Source organism: Dermacentor andersoni, chromosome 1 (assembly GCF_023375885.2).
Source record: "Dermacentor andersoni chromosome 1, qqDerAnde1_hic_scaffold, whole genome shotgun sequence".
Classification (NCBI taxonomy): domain Eukaryota; kingdom Metazoa; phylum Arthropoda; class Arachnida; order Ixodida; family Ixodidae; genus Dermacentor; species Dermacentor andersoni.
Window position 1 is genome coordinate 232,410,089 of NC_092814.1, and position 27,568 is coordinate 232,437,656.

General features: G+C 45.1%; 1 protein-coding gene across 3 annotated transcripts in view; it reads left to right on the forward strand.

The window, feature by feature from the left end:
- The first annotated feature begins 724 nt into the window (after window positions 1-724).
- Window positions 725-27,568, forward strand: part of LOC126548501 (uncharacterized) — a 74,080-nt gene continuing 47,236 nt past the window's right edge. The window contains exons 1-3 of one of the 3 annotated variants that reach the window (XM_050196716.3): window positions 725-856; window positions 11,914-11,977; window positions 25,310-26,767. In XM_050196716.3, coding sequence (XP_050052673.1) covers window positions 807-856; window positions 11,914-11,977; window positions 25,310-26,767 — 1,572 coding nt within the window. In that variant the 5' untranslated portion in view covers window positions 725-806. The remainder of the gene's footprint in view (window positions 857-11,913; window positions 11,978-25,309; window positions 26,768-27,568) is intronic. The other 2 variants (XM_055063437.2, XM_050196713.3) reach the window with 2 other exon arrangements.

Sequence of the window (27,568 nt, forward strand, 5' to 3'; positions counted from 1 at the left end):
GCAACAGCTCACTTACTCAGGCAATATCTGCAACAGCAATCCTACGAAGGACGAAACACTTTTTTTTTTTTTGCGATCGATGCACAGCACTAAGCGGCAACTGCGGCAACAAGCACTTGGAACGAGTTTAAACGTTTTTACCATAAGAGCAAAAAGTTCTGCCAAACTAAGAGCCCACATATGCCCCATTCACATCAGTAAATTCAACAAACAAGAGCAACAGCACTGAAAAACGTAACAGGAGCTGCACAAGACCACACTACCAACCATAAACGCTCTCCAAGGCATAAAGAAACGAGCTGCTCCAGCGTTGCGCCCAAGTGTGGCTCGAGATCGCAAGCTCGAACACCATCCGGTTCTTCCAGCGCAACTAACTAGAACAACATTCTATCACACAACACAGTAAGAAACCGTAAAATTGTGTTTTAGCTAAGCTGAAAAGCTGAAGCAGCTCCAGCAGCGCGCGCAAAACTATAAACCGGAACACGCCATACTTGTTTAAACAACGTCTCATAACTGTGACGTCACTTCCGTGCGTGGCAGCAGCGTTTTAGTACGGCATTTCGCTTCTACCACGCGCGTGTCACCAGTTTACGCCAAAAAAAAAAAATGCCTCTCCGAATCTAGGACATGTGTCGTGGGCCAGAGATTCAACGGTCCACATGGCGCCACTATCGCGCCGCCCTTCTCTCTCTCTTGGCGCCTAGGATCAGGTCACGTGAGGGATTTTTGTACGACATTTTAGACGCACGCCCCAGCCCGCGCTGTTCGGATGTTTGTTGTTTCTAGCTTGTCAACGGCGCAAAATGGTCCGTAGCCCTGCGAGGTCGAAAGAGAGCAAATGGTCCCATTTAAGGTGAGCACAGTCTTCCTGCCTTACAAACGCACAAGTGCGAACAAGTTGTTTTGCTTATATAGCGAAGACAGCTTCGTTGCGCTTCACAGTAGTGTTGCCTAGAAAGAATAAAACAGCAATATCTGTCGCACAAGTAGCCATAGATTGTCGCAGAATGTGGGAACTTGTCTGTGTGACGCTTCACTTGCTCATGCATAAGAACTGTGTAATATATTCTAGTGACCACAGATGTATGGTCTGTGTTAGGTTGCATGGTTTGTTCATAATTGCGTGCACGAAAGCATGCATGTCCATCTTCCCGCGGCACTGTAGTTTTGGGCACTTTATTTCAGGCAGCTCTGCTTCCCATTGAGTGTGCCTGTAAAGTCCTGCCGCTTATTACGTGTCATCCTGCCTGCAGAAATCGCCTGCCGGTTGCTACCATCACTTTCGGTCACATTGGTTCTCAACATTTTCACCAGTCAACGTTACTATCAGATGAGAAGTAGCGTTGGTACTCAACCATTTACACAGTCGTCTTCAAGGGTATTCCAGGCTGTTGTGCTAAAAGCATTGCGTTGCTTTGTAGGAGCGGCTAGGCCAGGTTGCGCTTAGCCCCTGGAGTAATCTTTTAGGTCTGTTCTGAATTTTATTTTGCTCATTCAACGAGGCAATTTGTCGGCTGCGCGTTGACAACGCCCTTTCTCGTCTGAAGAACCCCGAACCCCCCCCCCTTGCTATTTCATTTTTTTTCCGACTTCCTGCGTCATTTTGATCGCGTGTGAATATACCTGGCCAGGTGAAAATTTTAGCCCGCGTTCCTGCTGCTAATCAAAAAGAGTGCAGGCTTTGCTTGAGTTAAATCTGTTCTCAAACAGTGGAGGTGCGATTCTACACCTTACGACCATCTCAAATTTCACTGAAGCAAGGTTCAATATTTATAGGCATGGCTACAGCCTGCCCCACGAACCTGAAAGGATAACCATCCTGTATCATGCTCTGCTTTCCCTCATTCAGCATGTAGCCGTGCATCTCATCTTCCCTTGTCGAATTCAGAGAGTTTAACAATAAGACATAATGACTCCACGAAAGTTCTAAGCTGAGCTGGTTGGTTTACATTCAACATAGCAAACAGCACAGACGAGACAAGTGAAGGAACAGAACAGATGCGCTATCAACTGAATTTTACTTGCAGCTGTAAAGTATACAAGGCACATGATACAATTAAAGCACACTGAGTTGCTCGGCCAACTGGCAAGAACAGTCTGTGAAAGCAAAATACTCAAAGGGCAATAGCATATATGGCAAGAACATGACAATCTAACTGCAGAAGATCTTATGTGGCGCGAACCGGAAGGTGCATTAATGACAGACTGGGTGAGCATCCAAATTTAGTTAAAGGAACATCAGGCAGTGATCTAGTTATTCGTTGCAACATGTGTGGTTGCTTGCAGCTGTTATATGGAATAGATATGTTGCAGTAAACAAGTGTGTTCCACTTCTCTGCCAGTGTAAATTTTCCAAAGCAGCCTAATAGCGGTCATGATTATGCCGTTGCTGAAAATTTACACCATCAGCAAAGTAGAATGCACATTGTAACTGCAGTAATAGCTCTGTCTGGTTGAGCTCTACGCCACCAGGTGGCTGCACTATGCAGGCCAGTCACGTTTGCGTCCCCGCTCACCCGCTATTTGGCCTGATCTGCCAGTGTTTTGTGGAATCAGGACATGCTAAAAACTGAGTTTTAGCGTGTCTGGTATTCCGGTAAATGCAGGCGGACTGCGTGTTTTGCTAGATGGGCAAAGCTGCAAGCGTGAGCGGCCTGCAGGGTGCAGCCACCTGGTGGCACACACGTAAATAGCTAATATAGCAGTAATCAATTGTATTCTGCTTTGCTGCTGGTGTAAACTTTAGGCAGCAACGTAATCATGTATTTAAATTTGTAGACTGTTTTACTCTTGGTTACAGCAATATTAGCTCTTTGTTTGCCAGTTAAGCTCTGTGCACCCACGTTCCTGCACCCTGCAGGCTGCTCACATTCAAGGTAAAGCCTCTTCATCATTGCACTAGTAATATGGAGGTACTTCAGTTTACGCCTCCGCCTATCTGTGAAAACGCCCAGCTCACCTATGTTTACCGCAATACCAGACATGCTCGGTGCTGTGATAGAAGACGCACAATGCACGCTACTTGGATAGCTCTCTGGGCATTGATGGCCAGGCAGCTACTGGAAAGATTGGAGAGGCTTCGTGTGCTGGCTCCAAGACACCGGAGTGAAGGACTAAGCTCCGCCAGTGAAGGCAGAGCAAAGCATGGGGAGAAAAAGCATGGCTAGGTAGGAGGGTAACTTGTAATTGTTCGTAGATCTCGTATTATAAGGTGTATCACTTAAATTGTGGTGCGAGTGTTTTACTGTTTCTGTACCCTATGCGCCTACAAAATTTCTGCAAACCTTTTCAGCGACCCTTTAAACAGGAAAACCATGGAAAAATGGGGTTTTCGTTATCTAGCAGCCTAAAGTTCACGATTTTCCTGGTAACTTTCACCGATATACATGGAAAATGGTCTTTTGGCCATAAACATTCTGATTAAACAAGTGAAGTCACTTCATGGGAACATGTAAAGAAAAATAATGCTGCTCATAAATCGTGTGACGAGCTCATTTGTACAGATGTTCGTTGGCATGCAGGGATTATTAGTACTTTTAAAAGAAACCACATGAACAAAAACAACGAATAGACGTGTTTGATGATCCCTACTTTACTTTGTTCTTTGTACTCTTTTTAACAAGGGAAAAGCATACAAATATTAGTGCACACATACATGCTTTGCAAGAAGTGTGATGCTTTACCTTATTACATGCCTTTGTTCATGTGCATTTTGCGCATTTCGTGGCATTTATCCTAGACCTGTCGGTCCTTTCATCCTTGTCCTATTTTACTGGTTCCCACCATATCTTTTTGCAGCAAGATTATTGGATTACCAACTACCCGAATCAGTTACCCTTTGAATGTAACATGGTTGGGTAAATGTCGTCTCAACGTCACAGCTACTGTTTGCAATGTAAATGACTGTCAGTGCTGTGGTCACTTCATAGCACATTACCGGCATCTGCATGTATGTGACATGCATTAAATTCAGTGCAATGCGCCATAGATGTATTCATGTAAATGCGGCTTCTGAGAAAGTAACACGCTTTTGTTCACTCAAGGCCATCACAAGTTAAATAACACAGAAAGAGGTGAACACACTTCAGCAATGTTAGTCGCCTTTTCTGCTAATGTTTCGTCTTTCTGCTGCTGATGCAAATGCAAAACAACCAATTCAACTCATCATAATCCAGTGCCACTGAGATTTGAGCAATTTTTTTTTTCTGTACATGTGCAGTGCAGCTATGTTGAGCACTTGCCTGTTGTGAATTCTGTGTGCTACTGTACAGACTATGTGACATGATCACCGCAACGCCATTGTCGGCATTCATGCTGTTCATGCTTTTGATGTTGTTTTCCACTAACTGCCTCTATTGGGGCTGTGTGCCATATTTGAGGCTGTTCACCATCATTGTGATGTATGCCTTCCTTTATGTCACCGACAGTGAAGAATTTCATGCCAACACACTATCATCTTGTTAAGAACAATATATATGCGATCCACATAATGTCATCTTCATGCAGTATTGGTTATTCTGGCATCCAAAATACATGCACAGGCTCCACCACCCTCAGAATATGTGTACAGCACAAAATCCTTGCTGTAATTGCCCAGTGCTGTGGTACGGTAGCCTGGTGGTTAGTGTGCCCTACTCCAAAATGCATATTGCTCCAGCAACATGGGTTCAAATCAGAGTAGTGGTGGTTGTAGATTTCTTTTTCTTTGTTTTGTGGCAATGATCAGGCTGAGGATGATGAGGTGGCCTGATGAAAAAATTGTTAGACGTCGTTGATGATCATGGTCGTCGTCAGTATAATGGAGTGGATGGAAAAGACAAAGCCAATTATGTGCACTTAACTGCTGTTGCAGTAAAAAGTCAATTGTGAGTCTCCACTCATGCTTCGTTTCCATCCTTTGTGCACGGTTACGTTTCCCAAAGTGCTCCAACTTGCCCAGCTCTCGATTTTGGCAAATCAGTTAGCGGAATCTCGCAAGGTGGAAAACGGTTCACGAAAGGGAAAATCGTCATCCATGCGAATGTAGCACAAAGCTGTAAACGAAGCCCATGTGGATTTCTCAGAAAGAAAGCTTCGCAGTTGATGAAAAATTCATCCTGGTCTGGGATTTGAACCTGGGACCAGTGCCTTCCTGGGGAGGTCACTCTACTATCCGAGCTAACCAGGAGGATAGCAGATCGCAGCGTGAGGGTGAACTATTTGACAACTCAAACCACGGGGACAATGAATATGGCAAACCAGTTCTGCAAAATCCTGCAAGATGGGGAATGGTTCATGAAAGGAAGAATTGTCATCCACCCGAACGTAGCGCGAAGCTACAACGGAAACCCGTACAGGTTTCTCAGAAAGCTTTGCAGTTGAGGAAAAATTTGCTGTGGTCCGGTATTCGAACCCGGGATAAACGCCTTTTCGGTGCAGTCTATCACGTGAGCTAACCAGGAAGCTAGCAAATTGCAGCACGTGGGCAAAGTAACTCGAAGAACAGGGACACTGAATATGGGAATTCGGGTGAATAATTTTTCCCTTTCATACACCCTGTTTGTATATCCTAGTATACCTACTTCTTGCCGATTGTGTATTTTTTTCACCCCATATATATTTACTTATTTAAAATACCTTACAGGCCCTATGGGGGCATTGTGTAAGGAGGGCTACAAAATCAAGGCAAAAAAAGAGTAAGCAGCCTTCTGAAGTCTAATACAAAAGATACACCTCAATGCAGGACTCATCAACATTACTACCAAGATCAAAACATGAAAAAGGAAAAACTGAAGTAATGAAAGGCCACGAAGGTACACTTTAGGAAATAACACGAGTAAAACTTAACGTTAGGCACTAATACTAGAAAGCAAAATACACTAAAAATGAATAGATCTGGGAGTACAATTCTTGAAGGGATATTTCGGGAAAATGATGCAAAAAAAGCAATAATATAGGGAGCATACAATATATACAGGCCATACAAGTGAACACGTGACACAGCATAAAATAGCAATTCATAAGAGCGAGATAGCAATGCGTCAATAAAAAAAATCGCAAGAAGTTCGAAGCACATTGCCAAGTGTAAGAAACTAGATAAAGTGATTTGTAAGTGCTATCATGAAAAATGCTCGTGTAGGAGATGACGAAATTTTTCTTGATCTGACTCGGAAGCAATGTGATCAGGCAGATTGTTCCACAAGTGAAGGCCGTAGGGAGTGTGGAAAAGTTAAAAGCATGTGCCGTACCGTACATGCGCGCAAAACTTAAGTGGTTATTTAATCGGCGAGACGTGTTCGAGGCGATCTGGATATGCAGTGTGGATTGTGTGGCATTATAAACATAATTGTGAAACAAGGATAACAGCGATATTACGGCGAAGAACTAAAGGCGGGATGGAATGATCGAGTTTGATTTGCGTTACTGTGGAGTGGTGGCTATAATTACGTGAATTGAAACGGGCAGCTCGGTTCTGGACTGATTCAAGCATGTTGATTAAGTAGGTAGGATGTGGGGACCAAATGGATGATGCATACTCGAGCTGTGGACGAACAAATGTCTGATAGGCCAATTTGCGGATGTTGGAAGGTGAATTACCCAGATCACGATGTAGGTAACCTAATGTCTTTTGCGCAAACGGCTGCAATGTGGTCTGTCCAGGAGAGGTTTTCGGTTAGGTGAACACCCAAATATTTGTATGATACTGTATGTAGCAATTCTTTATTATTGACGTTGTATAAAAAATGTGAGTTGTCACGCTTACGACTAAAAGAAATTACCTGACATTATGATACATTTAAAGCCATTAACCAGGTGTTACACCAATAATGAATTAGGCTAAGATCATTTTGAAGGGCCAGGTGGTCGTCAGTACTGTTACTTGACCTGTAAATAATGCAGTCATCAGCGAAAATACGTAAGCGAGAAGAAACACTAAGTGGCAAATCATTTATGTGTATTGAGTAGATCCGAACTAGTCATCGGCTAGTAGGGATTGGCTAGTTGACTAGTTGGGATTCATGTGTACTCTTTGTAAGATTCTTTTTTCTGAATAAAAGGCGATGATGATCATATTGCTACAATGATGCACCATGCTTTACATGTCGCTCAAAAGTTATCGCAGAACGATGACTGGATGATGTTTCTACTGATCAGTCTGTCATCGCTTCCAGATAATTTCAGTGCTCGTCTATGATATGTGTCAATCTTTATGGTGCCCTGTATTGAACTAATAGCCAGGCATAAGTCTTGCAATGTTCTGCAATATGCAATATGCCAGGTGGCTTTCTTTTCACCATTATGAGCTCATTCACACTGGTGATTTGAGGAGGTCGCGCGACTGATTGCAACTGGCTACCAAAAAGCAGTTTAAGGCGACCAATGTTCCACACTGGTATGTGCTTCCGGCAAGTCTCCACATTCAAATGCCTTGCGATATGCTGTTCACACTATTCATGTACATATACTCGCAATACCATGGCCACGTAAAATAAGCTCCAGCATATACAGACGTCCTGTTTCTGTGCATCTGATTGGTTGAGTTTTGCAACTGCGGTCACATGAGTGAAAAATCGAGCAGCGAGCGACTGGCCCAATGTGGTCGATTTATTTGGTACTAACTTGGTCTCATAACCGCTGTCGGTAATTGGTGTGAAAGAGCCTTAACAGAGTTTAAAAACAATTATTGGTATCATTGTGTTGCGCAGCTGAGCTCAAGGTTGTGGGCTCGACCCTAGTCACATTTCAATTAGGCCAAACTGTACAGCGCTCGTGTACTCTTTAAGTGCATGTTAATAAGCCAAAGAGGTCAAAATTAGTCCCGAGTCCCACACTACGGCATGCTTTGTCATATTGTGGCTTTGGCAAGTAAAAGCCCAGGACTTAAGTTCATTAAAAATTAATATCAGATCATAATTCAATTCTGTCTATCCAGGTGAAATACTTGTAAGTGTAGACATTACTTACACAACATTTGGCCATAGCAATATTTAGCTATCACAGAAAATGACAATCAATTTATTTGATTTGTGAAGTTTAATTATTTACTTTGGGCCACATGTTGCCATTGTGAAATTGAAGCCGGTCAGTTAGTCATTTCCATTTGGCAAAAATCGTGAGACAAGTTTCCTGCTATCTACTACAAAAGTCTGCTATGAAATATGATGGTGTTCTAGTTAACACTTTCCCAAAAGCCTCCCGTAGCCCTTGCACACTTCAAAACAAAACTGACTTGAACACTAGTTAATTCTGTTGCATGTTTTGGGGATAGCTGTCCTGAAACTCGAGGAAAATGGACCTAATCTTGTATGTTCACTAAAGTCAGCAATTTAATAGTTTACTAGTGCACCTTTGTTCAATAAATTATTTAAATTTGCTGCACGAGTAATATCTGCATATACAAGGGATCCACCTGGAAAGATGGAATTGCACTGTCAGTACAATGTTCGGTGTAAAAAGACATCTGAGGAAACCTAAGCTCTTATGAGTTGTGAATGTGAACGCATTAATGTGCAATTGAATGCCGCTGAGCAGTTCTTTGAGGTTTGTGAATAAATTGCTGTGGGTTATAATTTTTTTTTTTACACTTTATATTAGCATGTTGGCTGTAGACCGAAATCATTTGGGCAATATTGCTGAGAAATCAAGTATGTCACATGCTACCAACATCCTGCACAACGAGAGACCGAGGAAGCAACAGCGGCCACCAAGGCCAGCAGGCACGTGCAGCAGCTAATCTATATGTTGCAACGAAACTGCTTGTTGGCCTAGTTGGTGCTTGCTAAGACGTTTTTTTGCCGCAAGTTAAAACACACAAAAAACAAACAAAACACACAATGCTGCCCGTGTCTGTCTTCCTTTTGTGTGTGTTTTAACTTGCGGCAAAAAAAAATTCTTTTAGCAGCTAAGCTCAGTGGGGGTGAGAGAGAGAGAGATATGGACCACGTGCCAGCTTCTGAGATTGAGACGGCGGCACCCATGCATGCGGGTGCTGCAGTCTCGCTCTCTGAAGTGTGCCTGCCTCGCCAACGACTACCTGTCTTGCCCCATGGCATCACATCGCCGTATCTACTCAATCGAGGTGCGCTCGTAATGTGGCATTGTCTCAGATTCCGTCTCCCCTTGCGCAACACTTGGCACGCTATTGCGGCAGCAAGTGTTCCAATTCGCTGGCCCTGCTCAATCGAGGCATGCTCATGATTGAGTGTCGCAGCCAATGGGAATTTAGGTGCTGTTTCGCTGCTACAGACGCCGGCTTTCTTGCTCAATGGGCCATTTGACAGTTTCGCATCAATAAAGGAAAACAGTAGATGGTATAAACTTCCACAAACTGAAAGAAACCGAATGTATGTTACTAAAGAATCTGACGAGAAGGCTTGGGACTGGGAGAGGCCGTGTAATTTCTTAACTTCACTGACCCTGCAAAATTATGGTTTATGCTTTGTGTAGGCCTACCTGATGCATGACTTGTAAAATGAAATGTAGCAGCAGTTGTAGGCCTCATGTGCACTTTTGCAGCTAGTTAACAGAACTCAAGTAATTCAACTTCAATGTTATATGCCTTAAGATGCATACTGCATTTGTAGAATTTAAGCCTATCAGTGCTTGAAGCATATCCATTTGATAGGCACCCTGAGACTAGCACCAGTTTCGACATATCTGTCCCCAAAATGTGGCACAAGATATAGCACTCCATGTAGTGCTATGCGAAAGTTTTTTGGTAAAATCCCTAATATGAGGTATAACACCACTGTAGATTAAAGCCAAATTCCTTGTTCAACTGCTTTTCACCGCTACTGTAGTAGTGTATTTCATGGCCCGTGTTTGAGGCAGATGTCTTAAAAGTAGTGCTAGTCTTGGAATTCTTACTCAACAGACATGCCATGAGTGCTTATTGGCTTCAACTCCTCTATTGAAAGATATCTCCTAAAGTAAATTATTATGGTGGTAATTAAAATACTCTAATTTAACGAACTATTTTCATTTCCCGAGCTTAGTAGCATTGAAAATCGTGTATTTATTTTTCGTAACAAAGTTTTCGGTCATTTAAATCATGTACTTGGAGCCTGTATGTCTAGTAAATCTAGCAAGAAACTATGTCGGCCGAGGCAAAAGTTACTTCAAGCGTCCTTCTGCATGAAAAGTTCGAGCGGCAAAACTGCTGGCAAAGAACACACGCCAAGATGCGGTAGGCAGGAAACACCGCTGTGCCATTTATTGCACTGTTAAATAACTCGGAGAAACACGAGAGCTGACAATTCCTTCTGCACAAAAGGGATAGAGGGAATGAACTCGCACTAGTGGTTGGGGGAGGAAGGAAAGTGCACCCGTCTGCCGTCTCCTAAAGCGCATCCTTGTGCTGGCCACATGCCCTATCAATCTTGGAAGTAATCTCTCAATGGCAAGCCAAAACGGATTGTTATTCCCGCGCTTCTAGTGATGCTGATTGTTTCCGATACAGAGACATGGTACGAAGCGCTCGCTCACGTTGTGACTAAGTTAATGGTCATTGAGTGAGATCTGTTAATGTTTGCCTGAGCGCGCATGACACCGATAAAACTACGAACCCTACTTTGTGTGGTCTCTTTGCTATCGCCATCAATGCTCCACCTTTCTAGTGAAACTGACTTTCCTTCTTTCTTTTTTTTTTCCTTTTGGCTCAGGAGTAATATCCGTATCTTTTTACACTCTTGTTTTTAATTTGTGGTCACAGGCTGCGACAGTCAGCAATGGCATACAAGATTTACCGGCGCTGCGTGACGCAACACGCAAATCTCGGATGCCATGAGCCATGTCGATGCATTGCTCTCAGTGCGATCTGCACTGCACACGCTGGCGCTCATAACCTCGCTATTATTAGAGAGGTTTATCTTGTCCGGTATTCGGGTAAACGCAGGCTGACGGGGCGTTGGGGCAGAGGTGTAAATGGGAGTGGCCTGCATGGTGCAGCCACCTGGTGGTGCAGAGTTCAGATAAACAAAAACAGCTAATATTGCAGTAACCAAGTATATTTTGCTTTGCTACAGGTGTACATTTTTGGCAGCAACACGATTATGCCAGTGCCGAAAATTTACACCAGCAGCGAAGTAGAATACATTTCGTTAAGGCAATAATAGCTGTTTTTGTCTGTTTGAGCTCTGTGCCACCAGGTGACTGCACCATGCAGGCGCTCCTGTTTATACCTCTGACCGCAACACCCTAACGCCCTGTCCGCCTGGGTTTACCTGAATACCGGACAAGCTAAACCTCTCTTATGGCCCGACATTCTTGTGATTTGTTTATAAGTGCTTACTAACAAGATAGTGTCCACCCGGAATGCTCTGGGAATTGGTGAAGTTTTTAATGCTGAAACTGTAAAACCTCGAATTAATGAAATTCACGGTCTAAGTTTTTCGCTGCAAGTACAACTTCGTTCTATCGTGGCTCGACTGTATTCCTTGAAAACATTGTTTGCTTTGGTAACTGTGGAAAATGTGTTTTTTGTTTCAGTGTAAAGAAAAATAGATTATTTGTCTATAAGCACCCTGCCATGTTTGGTTGAACCCTACAAAAGATTGTATTGGGATATGGTCCTCACTTAACATATAATGCAAGCTTCTCTACAGCAGTGAGTCATGTTGAGCTACCATGCATTTAACCCTTTCAAGTGTCACAGACGTACCGGTACGTTTTCGAATTTCTGTCCTGCCATGTCGCTTATGTCAGATAGGAATGTGAGGACCATACCAAAAGAGCATTTTCCTTTATCCATGTCATTGTCTCCCTTTGCATAGCCAAAAACAAGCTGTTGTGTTTTATAATATTCTAGAAAAAAACCCGACGCAGGAGATGTAGCATCTTCGAAAAACTTAACACTGAAAGGGCTAATAGGTCGTTCTTTTCGCATAATTGCTTTGTATCTGCAGTACATTGAAATGTGGCATTCTTTTACAGGAGAAGACCTAGGTATATCAAGCCAACACACCGTTCTTTCAGAGTTCCTTGGCAAGACAGTACGGTATGTATGATTCTTTCACTTGAAGCTCTGTTGCACACTTTCGCAGACTTAGTTTTGTAAAGATGGCTATTGAAAACTGAGTGATGCCCTTTTAACCTTTAACCTTGATGAAAAAAGAGAGCGCTACGAGGACGAAAGAACAACATTTCATCAAGTATGCTCAACCAACTCGCCCACATCAAGCTTCTGCTCCTTTAACCTTGGCTCATTCCATTTGTCTATGTTAGTGATTTGTACTACACTGATTTTTCTAGCTACTGGAGCTTTCATTCATTTATATTTGTTTGAATTATACATAGTGTTTTGGAAAGGTGATTGCAAATTGGGGGAAGGAAACATTGCTATATATTTGAGAGGTAGGTTCAAATAGGGAAATGTTCTAAACAAATAACAATATTTGAAGAGCATGTGCTTCAAAAATCAGGGCGAATACCAAATATTTTTCCACCTCCTATAAATACAAAATGAAATATGCAAAACAAATATGACTGAAAAATGTAATTGATTTTTTTACAGCTTGTGCAATGTTGTTCATAACTCTCTTCAACTCGGAAATTATCAGAAAGTGAAATATCACTGCAGTTCCTGGTTAGCTTTCTGCAAAGACATGAAGCAGCTAGCAGCGACAGGCAGGGTCCAGTAATAACTTCAGTAGCCTTGTATATTCAGTCACAATTGAATATTAAAAGAAATAGAATATTCAATTCTTGAGTTGAACACCTTTATTCAACACAAGTATTTCATTTGTATTCACAATTTCTAATGTCTATACAACCTTTGTTTAATACAGTTAAACTTTGATGTCAGTCAGTCAGTCAAAAACTTTATTGAAGTCCTGAGGAGTTTCAAGCCGTTGAAGATCCCACGCGGGGAACTCCTCCAGCAGAAACCGTAGGCGACGCCCAAGTCGGGACAAGAACGTGGTGACGCTCCGCCAGTTCTTGGGCCCTCTGGGCGGCCTTGAGTTGTAGTTTGAGGTCCGGGCTTTTGAGGGCTTCTTCCCATTCGGGCTCACTGGAGAGAGGGCCCTTTGGTAACGCGGTACATTGCCATAGCATGTGCGAGAGTGAGCAATAAAGTTCTGGGCAGTCTGGGCAATTTGCCGGGATTTCTGAGTTATAGTGACTTAGTAGGCCTCGTGACGGATACGAGTCCGTTTGTAGCATTCGAAACGCGGCCGCCTGCGCGCGTTCGAGTTTGGCGTGTGGGAGCGGGAATTTGGTTCTGCCTTCCTGATAGTGGGAGGTGATTTCTTGGTAAGTGAGCAGCGGGTCATTAAACTGAATGTCCAGCCCCTCGGTGGCCGTGGGACCGTCGCGGCGGGCAAGTTCTCGCGCACGGTCGTGGGCCGTTTCATTGAGGTTAGCTTTTTGTGGGTGAATGTCTTTCCCCATGCGAGCGGGGAACCAGGAGAGGCACCGTTTGCTCTTTTGAGCTCGCTAGTAGTATACGCGCTGCTTCTTTAGATACATTGCCGCATTCGTAGGCCCGAATTGCGGCACGCGAGTCCGTGAAGACATAAGTAAATGTTGGGTCTGCCATGGCGATGGCTATGGCTATTTGTTCTGCTTTAGCGCTGCTGCTCGTTTTAACCGATGCGGATGATCGTAGCGTTCCGTTGCCGTCCACGACCGCTATTGCGAAAGTGGATGTGCTGCCGTACTGGGCCGCGTCCACAGATGTGGTGGCTTCACGATCCGCGTCGATGTGGTCGAGAATCACGCGGGCCCGGCGCCTACTCACGTTGTGTTGTGGGTGGACGTTTCTGGGAAACGGTGAGACTTTGTCTTTGTCTCTAATTTCGCTCGGTAGGGTAACCGCGTGCTGGGGATAGGGAGAAGGGGAGACATTGGCTTCATTTAGGATTAGCCTACCGGCTTTGGACGAGGATAGGCGGAGTATTTGCGCCATAGTCTGAGCCTCGATCACTTCGTCGATGTTGTGCATTCCTAGCTGGTCAACCTTTGCTGTACTTGCTCTTTGTGGAATGCCCAAGACCTGTTTGATGCTTTTGCGCACGAGTGTGTTTAGCTTCGTCTTTTCTATTTTTGTCCAGTTGTGGGCAGAGGCAACGTAATTAATGTGACTCGTAAGGAATGCGTGGTATACGCTGTGGGGCTTCGGGCTAACGTGCCCGGACCCGGCTAGCTAAGGTCTAAGGAGACACGTAGCTCGTCCCCACTCCGCAGCGCACGCAAAGGGGCGCCGCGGCGGGTTCGCTGACTCACCGGCAAGGCGTAGAGACGACTCCAGCCGTGGCACCAACGAATGGGGGTTTATTTCCTGCTATGTACAAAATGCGAGTACAATACAGGAATACGGCACTGGGGTGGCAGTCGCAGACTACGGGTGAAAGCTCCCGGGAAGTCTGCTCCGCCACGCTGGCTCTTCCGAGCAGGTTCGCCACACCAAAGGGGGCCGCCTTGCTCAGAGGGGCGCGGGACCAAGGGGGTCCGCACGTCCGACAGCCATGAGCACCGAAAGTCAATCTGTCCGGGCGAAAGCGCCCGCGCACCTCCGATGCTGAAGGAGAGGGAAACCGAAGAGAGGGCAAGAGGGGCCCGCTCCTCAGGCACTGTTCTTACGCGCGGCGCACGGCGTAACGTGAGCCGCGCGCACAAGCAGCAGGCTCCGCGTCGCGCCGGCGCCCGCGGCCGCGGGGAATGTACGCTATCCAAAATGAGGCTTGGAACTGCGTGTCCCCAGCGATCGCGCGGCCGAATGGCCCAAGTCGCGCGTAGACAGGAGACAGGGGTCCCAAAAGGGGTCCCCACAACGCGCAGAAGGTTATCGTTTTCGCTTTTGGCGGTTAGGTGTTTGATCGTGTGTCCGTGGCATCCGGTGGCTTCGATTAGGAGGCCAAGAATGCATATGTGGTTGACTCGCGGAATCTGTTGTCCGTCTCTTGTGTGTAGTGCGATCGGAAGTTCGTCTAGAGGTGTTAGGTAGCGGACTCCTTGGCAAGACTTGCGAAATAGTAATAGTTCCGATTTCTTTGAGGATAGTTTCATTCCTGTGCTTAGTAGGTACTCTTCCGTAGCATCTAGGGCAGACTGTAATGCCTGCTCCATGTCTCCCAGGGAGCCTCCCGGGCTCCAGATGGTAATGTCATCTGCGTATAGAGCGCAGTTTACGTTTGGGATGTTTCGTAGTTTGTCTGAGAGTCCCTTCGATATCACAAGCTTTTTTCAGTTTTCATCTGAGCTCTGTTGAACTCCACATATTTCTTCGAACAATTTAAGAAATTAATTTTGTTTCGGGGTTTCTATTTAACAAAGTGCACGCTCATTGCATGCAGATACTTAGAGGCTGTGTGGCAAACAGAAAAACATTGTCCAACAGTGAATTTATCTTTTGTAAAACATCCTTCTGCGAGCAAATGTCAACAGGTGCATATAACACTGACTGTCGAGCAGATTACAGTAAGGACGGAACATACCACTGTTCTATCTGTTGTGCTGAGTAACCACGATAGGCATGCTCCATTCAGGATCGTATTATTGTGGATATCCTCCCAAGTGTCATTGGTCAGCCAGAACAGATAAATACTAGGGGTGTGCAAATACCAAAATTTTCGAAAATGGCTCGAATACAAAAACTTCCCATAGAATATTGAATAATATGCACATGCACTTATTAGTAAGCTGGCTTATTTTGGCATGTTCAAACATTGCAATTACATTGTCATAAATTGAACTATTAAGTCATTATACTAAAAGATTGTATATTTGGCTCATGTTAGCTTTGGAAAATTTAATATCTGCTAGTTGTCTGTTCTCACCAACCTGTGCCTTAATATATACCGCATCAGTTTCCCGTTAACTCGGATACATCTGACCCTGCATCACTCGTCACTCATTGCATTTGCTGTCGAGCAATAAGCTCAGGATTGGGGGGTGGAACCTGCAAAAGTGGGCCCCCTCGCTGTTTGCATACCCGTGCCCCTTGCTACTGAGAGGCTGGCTTTTCTGCAAATCTTAGGTGTCCAGTGGCTAAGCGGGTTTTACAGGCGAAATTTTGCCAGCATCATGAAATTATAGCAAAATTCAGCACAAAATCACACTTTCTTAGATTAAATAGAAAAAAAATGCTAAGAACCATATCTGCTCCCGCACAGCCAGCAATATATTCGATTCTTTTTTCGAGTCGGATGCAAATATTAAAAATAAAATATTCGATAATAACCCAAATTTTCTAATATTTGCACACCCATAATAAACGCTCAAAGTGGGCTTACAAGGGTCTTGGCGACGACGAAAGGAATCCACATTGTCTCAGTGTCATCACACCATGTTGTTGTCATGACTGAATATAGGTGAGCTTGGCCTCACGACTCGCTACACCTCTGTAAACAAACAAAATGGCAGCTTATGATGATTACAACACACATGTACTCATTTTGATACACGTGCACGTGTATTCAACTTACAGAAGTTGGGCTCATAACACAATCTCTACCGTACCCATCAGTGCTTCTGAATCTGTATGTTAGTTGGGTTTCCTGCGGGATTCTTTACATAAATACTTCCGACAAGATGCCGTCCACAAGGACCATTCTAAAAACGTGCAGTAATTTTTACAGTAGAAATGTTGTTACGGAAGGATAAAAGAAGACTGAGAAAGATCGTGAGACACTGACTGCTGCGTGTTGTTGGTGGTTAGCCATCTTGTCTACGCTGACTCATCCTGTATATATTGACACAAAGATGTGGGGCTCCCGCACCGCAGTACGGCGCACGCAAAGGTCGGCGCCACGAAAGACAATGCAGTGTGTAAGCTGCACACTCTTCTTCTGGCCCGCCATTAAAAGCGAAACAGCTATTTTGTAAGACTCAGTCTTCAATCTACGTTACATTTTTCTGGTGGAGGTGCTGGGTACATGCTACTACTCCCAGGTGGAACGGCGCCTACGAGCCCAGTACGAAGTCCGGTCGAGCTGACTCCTGTTCACGTACGGACAAGCCGTCGACTTCAAGGACTGCCACCTGAACACGAGCCTCTACCGAATAGTCAGGATGAGTACATCGGTTCCGTCTTCTTCCTCAACGGCACCGATCGAGGTCGTCCTTAACCAGCCGCGAATGCCCACATCTTTCCATGGGGACACCTTCGAGGATGTTGAGGACTGGCTCGATCACTTTGAGCGTGTCACAGAATTCAACGGCTGGACTCCAGAGCGCAAGCTACGCAATGCCTACTTTGCCCTCGAGCACTATGCGTGGACATGGTTTGAGAACCATGAGGCGGCCTTATTGACATGGGACAAATTCTGACGGCAGCTAATCGGCACATATGCCAGCCTCGATCACAAGGAGCGAGCTGAATCTGCAATTCAGGCGAGAGTACAGCGGCCGAACGAAAGCGTAGCAATGTTTGTCGAAGATATATGCCGACTTTTCCGATGCACGGATCCATCCATGCCGGAAGAAAAGAAGGTAAGGAACTTTATGCACGGTGTCAAGTAAGAGTTATTCGGTGGCCTAATACGCAACCCACCAAAGACTGTTGCAGAGTTTCTCGCCGAAGCCATATCAATGGAAAAGGCACTGCAGCAACGAACAAGGTAGTACAACCGCGACGTGTCGACCCTATCGCGTGACTTTCTCGCTATACCCTTGGCCAATACCGACGCCTTGCGGGAGCTCATTAGGCTTGTTTTCGAGAAGAGCTCCAAAAGCTTCAGGTGGCTCCGGTATTGGATCTACGACTTGCTCTGGCTGAGGTCGTCCAGGAAGAAATCGGGCAGGCAGTACAGGTACCAGAGCGAAGCGAGACACCACAGCACGAGGTACGGCAGCCACAGCCTTGCATGTCGTATGCGGAAGCTGTGGGAAGTTCGTTGTCTCCGACTTTTCACGATGCGCGCGGCGTCCCGGACTTTCATGGTGTCCGCGCCGTTGAACAAGCAACTGGCGACTTCATGACTCGCGACACGCCATTCATGGCTGGAACACGACCACCCCGCAAGAGCAACGTATGGCGCACCGCTGACCAGAGGCCTTTGTGTTTTCATTGCGGTGAAGCCGATCACCTCTATAGGGCGTGTCCTTACCACCGGGCTGGGCTCCGTGGATTTTCACTGAATGCGCCGTGCCCGCGCAATGGTGAATGCCCCCTGGAGATTGAAGCATACCTCGCAGACGCCAGGACCTCATTTGCCCCACGATTCCGTGAACCACGATCACCGTCACCTGCCCAAAACAGGTCTTCTACCCCCCTATTCACGCCGAGAGCAACGAGGCGTGAATAGGGGGCTAGAAGGGAAAACTGAGTCCAGTGACCTGCGGAGGTGAGGTCGCTGACGTTGCGAACGCTGAAGATCCTCCACTATGACAACCATGATATGACTTAATTGAGACGCAGAGAAAGCAGTGTAGTTCTGTGTCAGTATACTGCGACGTACCAGTTACCATAGATGACCACGAAGTCACGGCGTTAATCGACACGGGTGCGGACACGTCTGTTAGGAGCCACAATCTCGCGCGTATACTGAACAAAGTTTCGACGCAATGGACCAGAACTTAGATTCGTACTGCAGGAGGGCATCTCATAACTCCAATGGGCCGGTGCATGGCACGAGTCAACATTCGGAGCTTCACGTACATCGGCGACTTCGTCATTTTTCCTGAATGTTCAAAGGACCTTATACTCGGCATGGATTTCCTTCAGGCGAACGGTGCCATCATCGACCTGCGAGAGTCTAGAATCAGCTTCGCTACTGCGCAAGCCATAGTGTGAACAGTAATGACAACGACCGTGACATCGCGCTTCACGTAGCTGACGATCACGTCACGTTGCCACCCAAGAGCAGCGTACTTACCCTTGTCAGATGTGACATGGAGGACGACGCCGAAGGAATTGCTGAGGCAAACATGCCCCTGCTTCTTGAGCGCCACATTTGTATAGCCAGAGGGCCTCAGGTGCGAAGCAAATGTTCAGTCGTTTTGCTAACAAGCTTTAGCAACGAGTATTGGCATGTACTGCAAGGAACGACAATCGCACTTCTTCGCAAAATCACTGATGTTACTGACATTGCCACTTTGGAAATCGCATCATTTTAACAATCTGAGTTACCCAGCCTAAAAACAACGGATTCACGTTAACGCTGCTCTGCCAGACCATCAGAAACACCGTCTGCTGAGTCTTGTCAATGAATTTGCGGACTGTTTTTCAACGTCGTCCAAAGTGCAGCGCACATACATCGCAAAGCACCGCATTATTACGGACTAGTCCGCACATCCTGTTCGTCAGCATCCTTACAGAGTGTCTCCAGTGGAAAGGGAAGCGATCAAGCATCAGGTGAAAGATGCTCCAAGACGACGTGATCCAGCCGTCCACCAGCCCGTGAGCCTCCCCTGTAGTGTTAGTCAGAAAGACAACACACTACACTTCTGTGTAGATTACAGAAAGTTGAACCGTGTCACCAAGCGCGATGTTTATCCATTGCCACGCCTCGACGGCGCATTGGATCGTCTACAACATGCCAAGTTTTTTTCTTCGTTGGATCTTAAATCGGGGTATTGGCAAATCGAAGTTGATGAACAGGATCGTGAAAAAACAGCGTTTGTGACACCTGACGGGCTTTATGAGTTCAAAGTTCTTCCCTTCGGTCTCTGTTCCGCACCTGCCACCTTTCAGCGGACGATGGGTACCGTGCTTGCTGAACTCAAATGGCAAACCTGCCTTGTATACTTTGACAACGTCGTCGTGTTCTCGAGCACGTTTGACGAACATCTCGCACGACTCGAGAGTGTCCTCGCTGCGATCCATACTGCCGGCCTCACCATCAAGCCTGAAAAATGCTACTTCGAGTTCCAAGAGCTCAAATTTCTTGGCCATGTCGTTGGTTCATGTACCTGAGGCTCAAAGCTGTGAGGATTGGTGCTAAACTTATTACGCAGGTTCTCCAAGATGAACGAAGAAACAAAACAGCTGTTATCCCGTACATTCATAGAATATCCCACGAACTTAAAAAAAATAGGACAAAGAGCAGGTATTGACATTGTTTTCTCTGCTCCAAAAAAACTTGCCCAGCTTTGTGTCAGAACCAATCCTGCTGCAAAGAAACGTAGTATTTGCAGCATTAATCATAGAAAAAAGTATGCAGTTTGTTCGAAATGTGTTGTGTATAAGATACCTCTGAAATGCGGTAGGTCTTGTATAGGACAGGCAGGCAGATGTCTTAACGTTAGGTTGCAAGAACACAGCAATAAAGTACGCAAAGGGTGGGAAGGCTTTCTAGGTGTTCATTGCGCAACAATGCGGCTGCGTCCCAATTTTTGAAGAAACCACTATCTTAGCTAGGCATTCTAATGAATGTACCAGACTTATCATTGAAGCAGCAGCAATTGCCAATTGTGACTCAGTTAGTAAGCCATCAATTGCATTAACAAAGAACTGGTTTTTTTTGAGGTCGCACATGCGCTCTTGTTCATCTTGGGTCATGAATTTTGAATGCATACTTATGTTGACGCTTTGTAGGTGGCGCTTTTGTCTTGGTGTCTCAGGATATGTACGGTTGTTTCTGAAAATAAAAATCAGTTGGAAGTCAGCGCTTGTCTTTGTCGTCCTTTTTGTCCCTCGTCTATGTATGCGCTGTAAGTGACGATTGATACCGTGGAATACCAACTAGCCCGTATCCAAACCTTGCTTTGATAAAGGCAGGCTGAGTTCCGTTTGGCGGCACGGCTGCCTTGGAATTTTTCACTGATTTCTGCACTTGGACATCACTTTTTGTATTCTTTTTACACATTATTTAGACGTTTCGCATAATCAAAAAGTCTTCGAGCGCAGCTTTCTGCGTCGGATTACATCGACATCTACAGCCGCAGCTCGTTATCGTCAAATATTGGGGAAAAGGTCCATCGCTGGTATGAAATAGTGTCAAAATGTAGCAAAACATGCATATCTGCGCATATGTGCCATGTTGTTACACACTGAGACGAGTCAATATGAGAGGCCGAACCACTTAAACAACGGCAACTGTGATCCAGATACATATATTACGGGCTGTTAACTAATTCTCGCTTTTCTTTAACTCCATCATACTTAGTTTTAGCGTGACATAGAGCATTATTAGAGAAAACTGTGCTCGCATAAGTGCTCATTTGTAAGCCATGTTGTTCTCTCACGAAAACGCGCGGAAGCCATCGCTCACACGGCGTTGGTATAAATGAGCGAGGCGGTTGTTTATGCTGCTGTATACCGAATACACCGTCTCTTGTTTGCCGCTTGACGCAGAGGCAAACAGTGCATCTCTGAAATTGAGAAATGTGTCTGCAAAGCAACACGTACAGGCCCACCCATATACGTAGTGAATGTGGCCGACAGCCTACAGGTACGGTGACGCACAGACGTTGGCACAGCGCCGTGTTGCCGCTTACCGTTTATTGTGTACGCGCCGTGCGAAGTGAAGTGTAGCTGATTTCAAGTCGCTAAGGCCAGAATTGAACAATAAAAGCAGTTTAGTTCCACCTAACTGCTTACATTTCAGTTCAGGTCCGCCGGTAGCAAGTGCACGAACTCGACGGCCTCAAGTTAACCTTCGCTGAACAGCATCGACATTGGCTCAAACTTCGTGGGCACGGCTTGAGAGGGTTAAAGCTTGTGCATTTCAACTTGGTAGGCGTGTATGACTCATTTTGAGCACGACTAATTATATATACAAGCGAAGACGCTGTCGCTATTGTGTTGTCGATTCGACGGCCGATCGCACGGGGTTCAGTCGAACAATGGTTGGCACGCTGATTTTGCCGGTGCCTTCGACATAAAAGCCTACCGCAGTACAACTCGTGCTCGTCGGTTGCGTCGTTGTCGACCTGGTATGATAAAAAGGTTTCAGTGACGCACAACAGTCGGTCAATCATTGGAGTGAGCATCTTGTCGGTCTTGTATCGACCCAGTGTTGCCGTGCCCTACGAGTACGTGCAGTCGGGAACGCGCTGCCACCATCAGCAAGTGAGGACCGACGCTGCAAAAAAGACGTCAGCAACGTGATGTACTCAAGGGTCGCCCAAGTGTAACGTACGGTTCTTTCGTTAAATTAGCCAGCCATTCATGAAAGGCGGCAACTACCCGGCTCACGGTACAGTCCGGACAACTCGGATGATGCCCTGGCCACTTTCTCTTTTAAAGTGGAGTTGCGGTCTTACGCTACGCACGTTTTCAGCACCGCACCGACGTTGAGCCACCAGTAGTTTCAATGCGGCACGCGGCACGAGTGCTTGCAGCAGCGTGCATCCGAGCGCTCTTTTTTTTTTTCCGGGGGACTTCCTGGCGCGCGGTCGCGCGCGCTACCCTTCCAAAACGTTTAGCGTCTCATCCGCTAGGGCAGGGCGCATGCACCGTCGCGCCATGAAAGAGGCAAATTCTTCGCCTACCATGCGTCGAGACGGTGCTTTACCACCCGGGGGTCCTGTTACAGAAGGATGAAAGACAGAGGAAGAAGATGGCGAGACACTGGCTGCTGTGTGTTGTTGGTGGTCAGCCATCTTGTCTACGCTGACTCATCCTGTATATATATATATATATATATATATATATATATATATATATATATATATATATATATATATTGTAAATACAGCCTTTATATACTCCTAACATCCCCGTAACAATATAAAGACTTCGAATGAATTCAATTTGCAAATTAGCTAAGTTTTTCGCTGCAAGTTAGACTTCATTATATTACAGCGCAACCAAGAGTGGCACCAGTCAGAAGACAATTCGACGTGTGGAGGTGGAAGCGGTCTCGACACTCATCTTGTTTATGCATCGTTCTCTCTTGTAAATATTGTAAACACATCTTTGTACTATGTGACCTCTGCAACATAACAAATTCGTGGAGGGACTGCGTAGCCAAGAGAAACAACAATGGAGTCTAGAGGAAATTGAATGTCCCGATGTCGGCTGCCATACTGGATCTTTTGTGCGGCCTGAGACTCGATGAGCCAGAAGCCGGCAGTCTGGCGTGATCAAACCAAAGCCTTCTCCGCCCTCATACACTTGTTCACGGCTCCCCTGTTGCTGGCTCATTATGATCCATCTGCCGCCACTGAACTTCACACAGATGCCAGTGGCTATGGAATTGGGGCTGTACTTGTTTAATGGTAGCGTAACGCAGAGCGCGTAATTGCACGCGCCAGCCGCCTCCTGTCACCCACCGAGAGGAATTCTTCAATTTCCAAACGGGAGTGCCTGGCGTTAGTTTGGGCAGTTGCCAAATTCTGCCCCTTCTTGTACGGCCACACGTTTCATGGTTACCGATCACCAAGCCTTGTGCTGGCTCGCCTCGCCTAGAGAACCCACTGGACGATTAGGTAGATGGGCATTGCGGCTCCAAGAATATTCATTTGCTGTTTTAACCAGTCGGGCTGTTTGCACAAGGACACCGACTGCCTCTCCCGTCATCCTGTAGACCGCCCTGAATATGATGCACATGACACCGACTGTTGCGTCCTATCCATTTTTGATCTTTAGACATCCGCACTGAACAACAGCGTGATGACTGCTTACGTGTTCTCATCGATCATCTCAATTCTGGACATTCGGAGCCCACACTGTGCATGTTTGTGCTCCGCAACAAAGTTCTCTAATGTTGCAGCTTACGCCCTGAAGGACCAGAATTTTTACTCTTTGTACCATGCCATCTGTGTTTCACGTACTTACGAGTGTGTGCGGCACCTCTTCTACTGGCCAGGCTTGTACCACTCTCTGCATCGCTACGTTGCAGCCTGTGCACTCTGTCAGCAGCGAAAAAAACCTGCTGTGCTACCCGCTGGACGCCTTCACCCCATCAATGTTCCCCCAGAGCCATTCTTTCACGTTGGTGTCGATCTTCTCAGCCCTTCTCTGATGTCGAAATCTGGCAATAAGTGGGTGGCTGTTGTGACTGATTACACGACCCGTTATACAAGCTTTGCACTCAAGCTGTGCAACTTAGATGTCATATTTCCTTTCTTGATTTCCATCATGGCCCACAATGGCAGCTCCTCACTGATCGCGGCCGCACCTTCCTGTCCAGAGTAGTTGAAGACCTATGTACTTTGCTTCTGTTCTGCCGAGCACAAGTTTTCCACCGCCTATCACCCAAAGACAGACTGACTCAATTGCATGTTGCAGGACCTGCAGGGCTCAATCGCATGTTGCCAGAAATGCTGTCTATGTACGTTTCTGACTGCAGTGATTGGGACAGTACATTACCCTTCATGACCTTCGCCTATAATTTGTCCCGTTGCAAGACCACAGTCTTTTCACCCTTTTACTTTCTGTTTGGCCACCACCCTTCTTTGTCTTTTGACACACTGTGTGCAGTAGTATAAATTTTCTACTTTGTGGGTTTTGCAAGCATGCATGCACCATGTGTTCCACTGTTGAGGGCTGTATGAAAGATGCAAGGTATTGCGGTGCTTTATTATACACTGCTGTTTATAATATGCGAAGTTTATTATACATTGTATTACATGTGCCGATCATTGAAAGAGTATCGTATTGTTGTCTTTGTTGCATTGGAATTTCATATATAAATGAAATTATGTTGGCTATTAAACCGTTCTTTTATCAGATGCTTACTGCACAGCTGAGCGTGAGTTCATAAATGTAAACAGCACCAGGCTAATTTGTCAAACTTTAAATCATGAAGTCCTCAATCCTTATCCCTGTCTCCTTGTATTTGTTGGATGTTAATAGGTGCACAGAAATACTAAACAATTTTTGTCTGATGCAGCTTTTGTTGTGAACAGTACATATTGTACTGAAAAATTCACACAGTTCTTTCCACTTAGCTAACTGGAGAGCACAATTCAGCCTTCGTTTTGACTGCTAGAAAGTGGAGTTTTTAAAGGTACGTCACCTGTCTGTGCAGCTGCTCTAAAGTGTCAAGGTCCAAGCGTCGGGCAACATGTCAAACTATCCCTACTTTATATTGGTACCTTTAGTCATACCCTTGAGAAAATTTCTCTAAAAATATCCATGCCTTGACAAAACTTTTTGCCGCACATCCAAATTTGCTGTCTTGGTCTGCAAGCCTATGTAGGTACCTGACACATCAGGGATGGAAGCCTGCACAATAACAGAAGGCTGTGCTGTCAGATGTTTGTAACATCACAAAAAATTGCGTACATAGTTTTCATACTAGAATTTCTTTGCAGACACCACAAGCTTATGGCCTGTAGACCTGTATAACTGCAAAGGCTAAATTAGGAAAATCATTTACTGTGTATTAAGAAAAACCCTGCACCTAAAATTAGACAGCTGAAACTTTGTTGCTCTGCAGTCTGCTGTGAAATGCTATCTTTCTCACATCTAATTATCAACCTTGTTTTCTTCAAACAGCCTAATAGCACTGAAGATGGCAAAGGCTCCTCCTGCAATGTCTCAAGTGCTGAAGCCGTGCCTACTGGAAACCCTGTTAATGACCCTCATGCAAACCTTTTGGCACAGTCAAAACCGGACTTGCTTGACAAGTCTCCAAGTTTGGAACTCGATACAGTCCCTCCATCATACTCCACATCACCTGACAGAGAGGAGCTTGTTAATAAACACACATTGGAAGTGGTGAGAAGTGGATATGAGAGTGACCTAGAAGAAGACCCAGTTCCACATTCTGTACCAAAATTGCGACTCTTGCCATCATCTGGAAAGGCCTTATCTGAGCTGCTACCGAACTTTCAGCCTAGCAAGTCCATTGGACTCTTGAAGCATCTGTGCGTTGACTCACACCCACTTATAAGTGAATGCACAAGAGAACCTCAGCTAGTAAAGAGGCCACTGCTAAATATAATTGCTGAGCAACAACCATCAAAGAGTGAAAATCTAGCAGCAAACGGAATGTCAAGCTCTTTTGGAAAGGAGCGATCAAGAAAGAAACTAGACTTTCAAGCTGACACAAATGGTGTAGCTGTATCAACGTTTTGGAGGCAACATGGAACATTTTCTACAAATGAGAGTGCAAATCTTCATGGGAAGGAAGAAAGGTCTGCTGAAAAAGAATCAAAGAGCAGACATTCCAAGATGCATCATGTGGAAGTTCCAAAAGGCAGCTCACCTGAGAATCAAGAAGTAGCATCAGTTAAAAAGCATATGTCAGACGTTGCATCCATGTCAAAGGGTCAACTCACAACTGTCGCTAAGATCCAAAACGAAGAAAAATCTGTACGTGCCTGTGAAATGGAAAGTCAGAAACACAACTTATTTGGAAATCAGCTAGTTGTGGCAGCCAGAAAGCGCACACTAGATCTTGCAGCATTCAGGCCAAAATCTCACAGTACACCTATCGTTCCTGTGAGACATGTTACTTCAAATGCAGAACCTAGTATTCCAATGGAGCTCGGCCCTGTGTTGTTACCAAGAATACTTAAAAGAACTGAACTGAAGTTGGAAGCACAGCCTGTCTCTTCAGACATCATTCATGCTGCCAAAAATGCACCGCATATGAGTTCCATTTTCCCATGCACACCAGCTCAATATCAACAGCACAGCAGAGCTACTTCGCACTCATTAACAAAACAGAGGCAATATATAACGCGTCCAGATAACATTGCTTCTGGAGGAGCTGACAAAAACAATGAATTATCTATTGGCAAGGCGGGCAAAGTTATTTTGGTAGAGCAGCAAGATGTTTGTATTTCTAGACATCAAGACTGTGATAGTGCAAAACAGTTGTGTTTGCCAAAGCATAACCGAAGCCAAGACTGCGCTGAAGATATGCAAGCCAGTGAAAAACGCCTTGCACGACTACATGTCTCCTTTGATGGTCAAAGTAGGCATTTGGAGCACAGTGTCATCAGCAATGTAAGTGACTTTTGTTCTGTATATGCACATATTGTCATCTAGGCTCTTGCAAACAATTTAGCTGCAACTTGGGCTCTTCAGCTGCATGTTTTTGTGCTGCGAGATGTTACTTTGTACTATTAAAGTTGAAAATTAAGGTTTCTGCATGTAACTATTACAGTTCAAAAAGCATGTGCTCATGATTATGTGAAAAGGTCTTTCGAGTACGCCAGGGCTCCTTGAGCTGTTACTATGGCATTTTGCTTGGCCGTTCCCAACAATTTCCCCGGTTACAATTATTATTATTATTATTATTATTATTATTTAAATAAATTATTGGGGGTTAATTCTCACAAAGGCACGATCCCTGAAGTAATCTACGGGTAGCTATATTACAGTTAATTGTTCACCAAGCTTTAAAATAAGTTACGAAGATAAACACTGAATAATGCGCATACTATATTATTTTCACGTACCACACAACATATAGGCTGTCCACTATAACACACCAGCCCTCTGTATTGCCTTTTTAAGTAAAGGGGGGCAAATATTAACCTTTTTCAAAAATGAAATGAATACTAATAGTAAGTTTCGAATATTGAATAGGCAAATGCAGGTGCATATATTTAAAGTAGGATATTTATTTTGATATAATAAAGCCTCTAAACTTTAGAGCCTCATTTCAAGCAAGCTTTCCAAAAAATAATGGCTGCTGTATGACTAGCTTACCAAAAAGGCTAAATAAATGGTCACAGCAAAAAAACTTTTTGCAGAAATTTAAAAAAAAATGCTGCTGAAGATCTTGTGTGCTATAAACACATG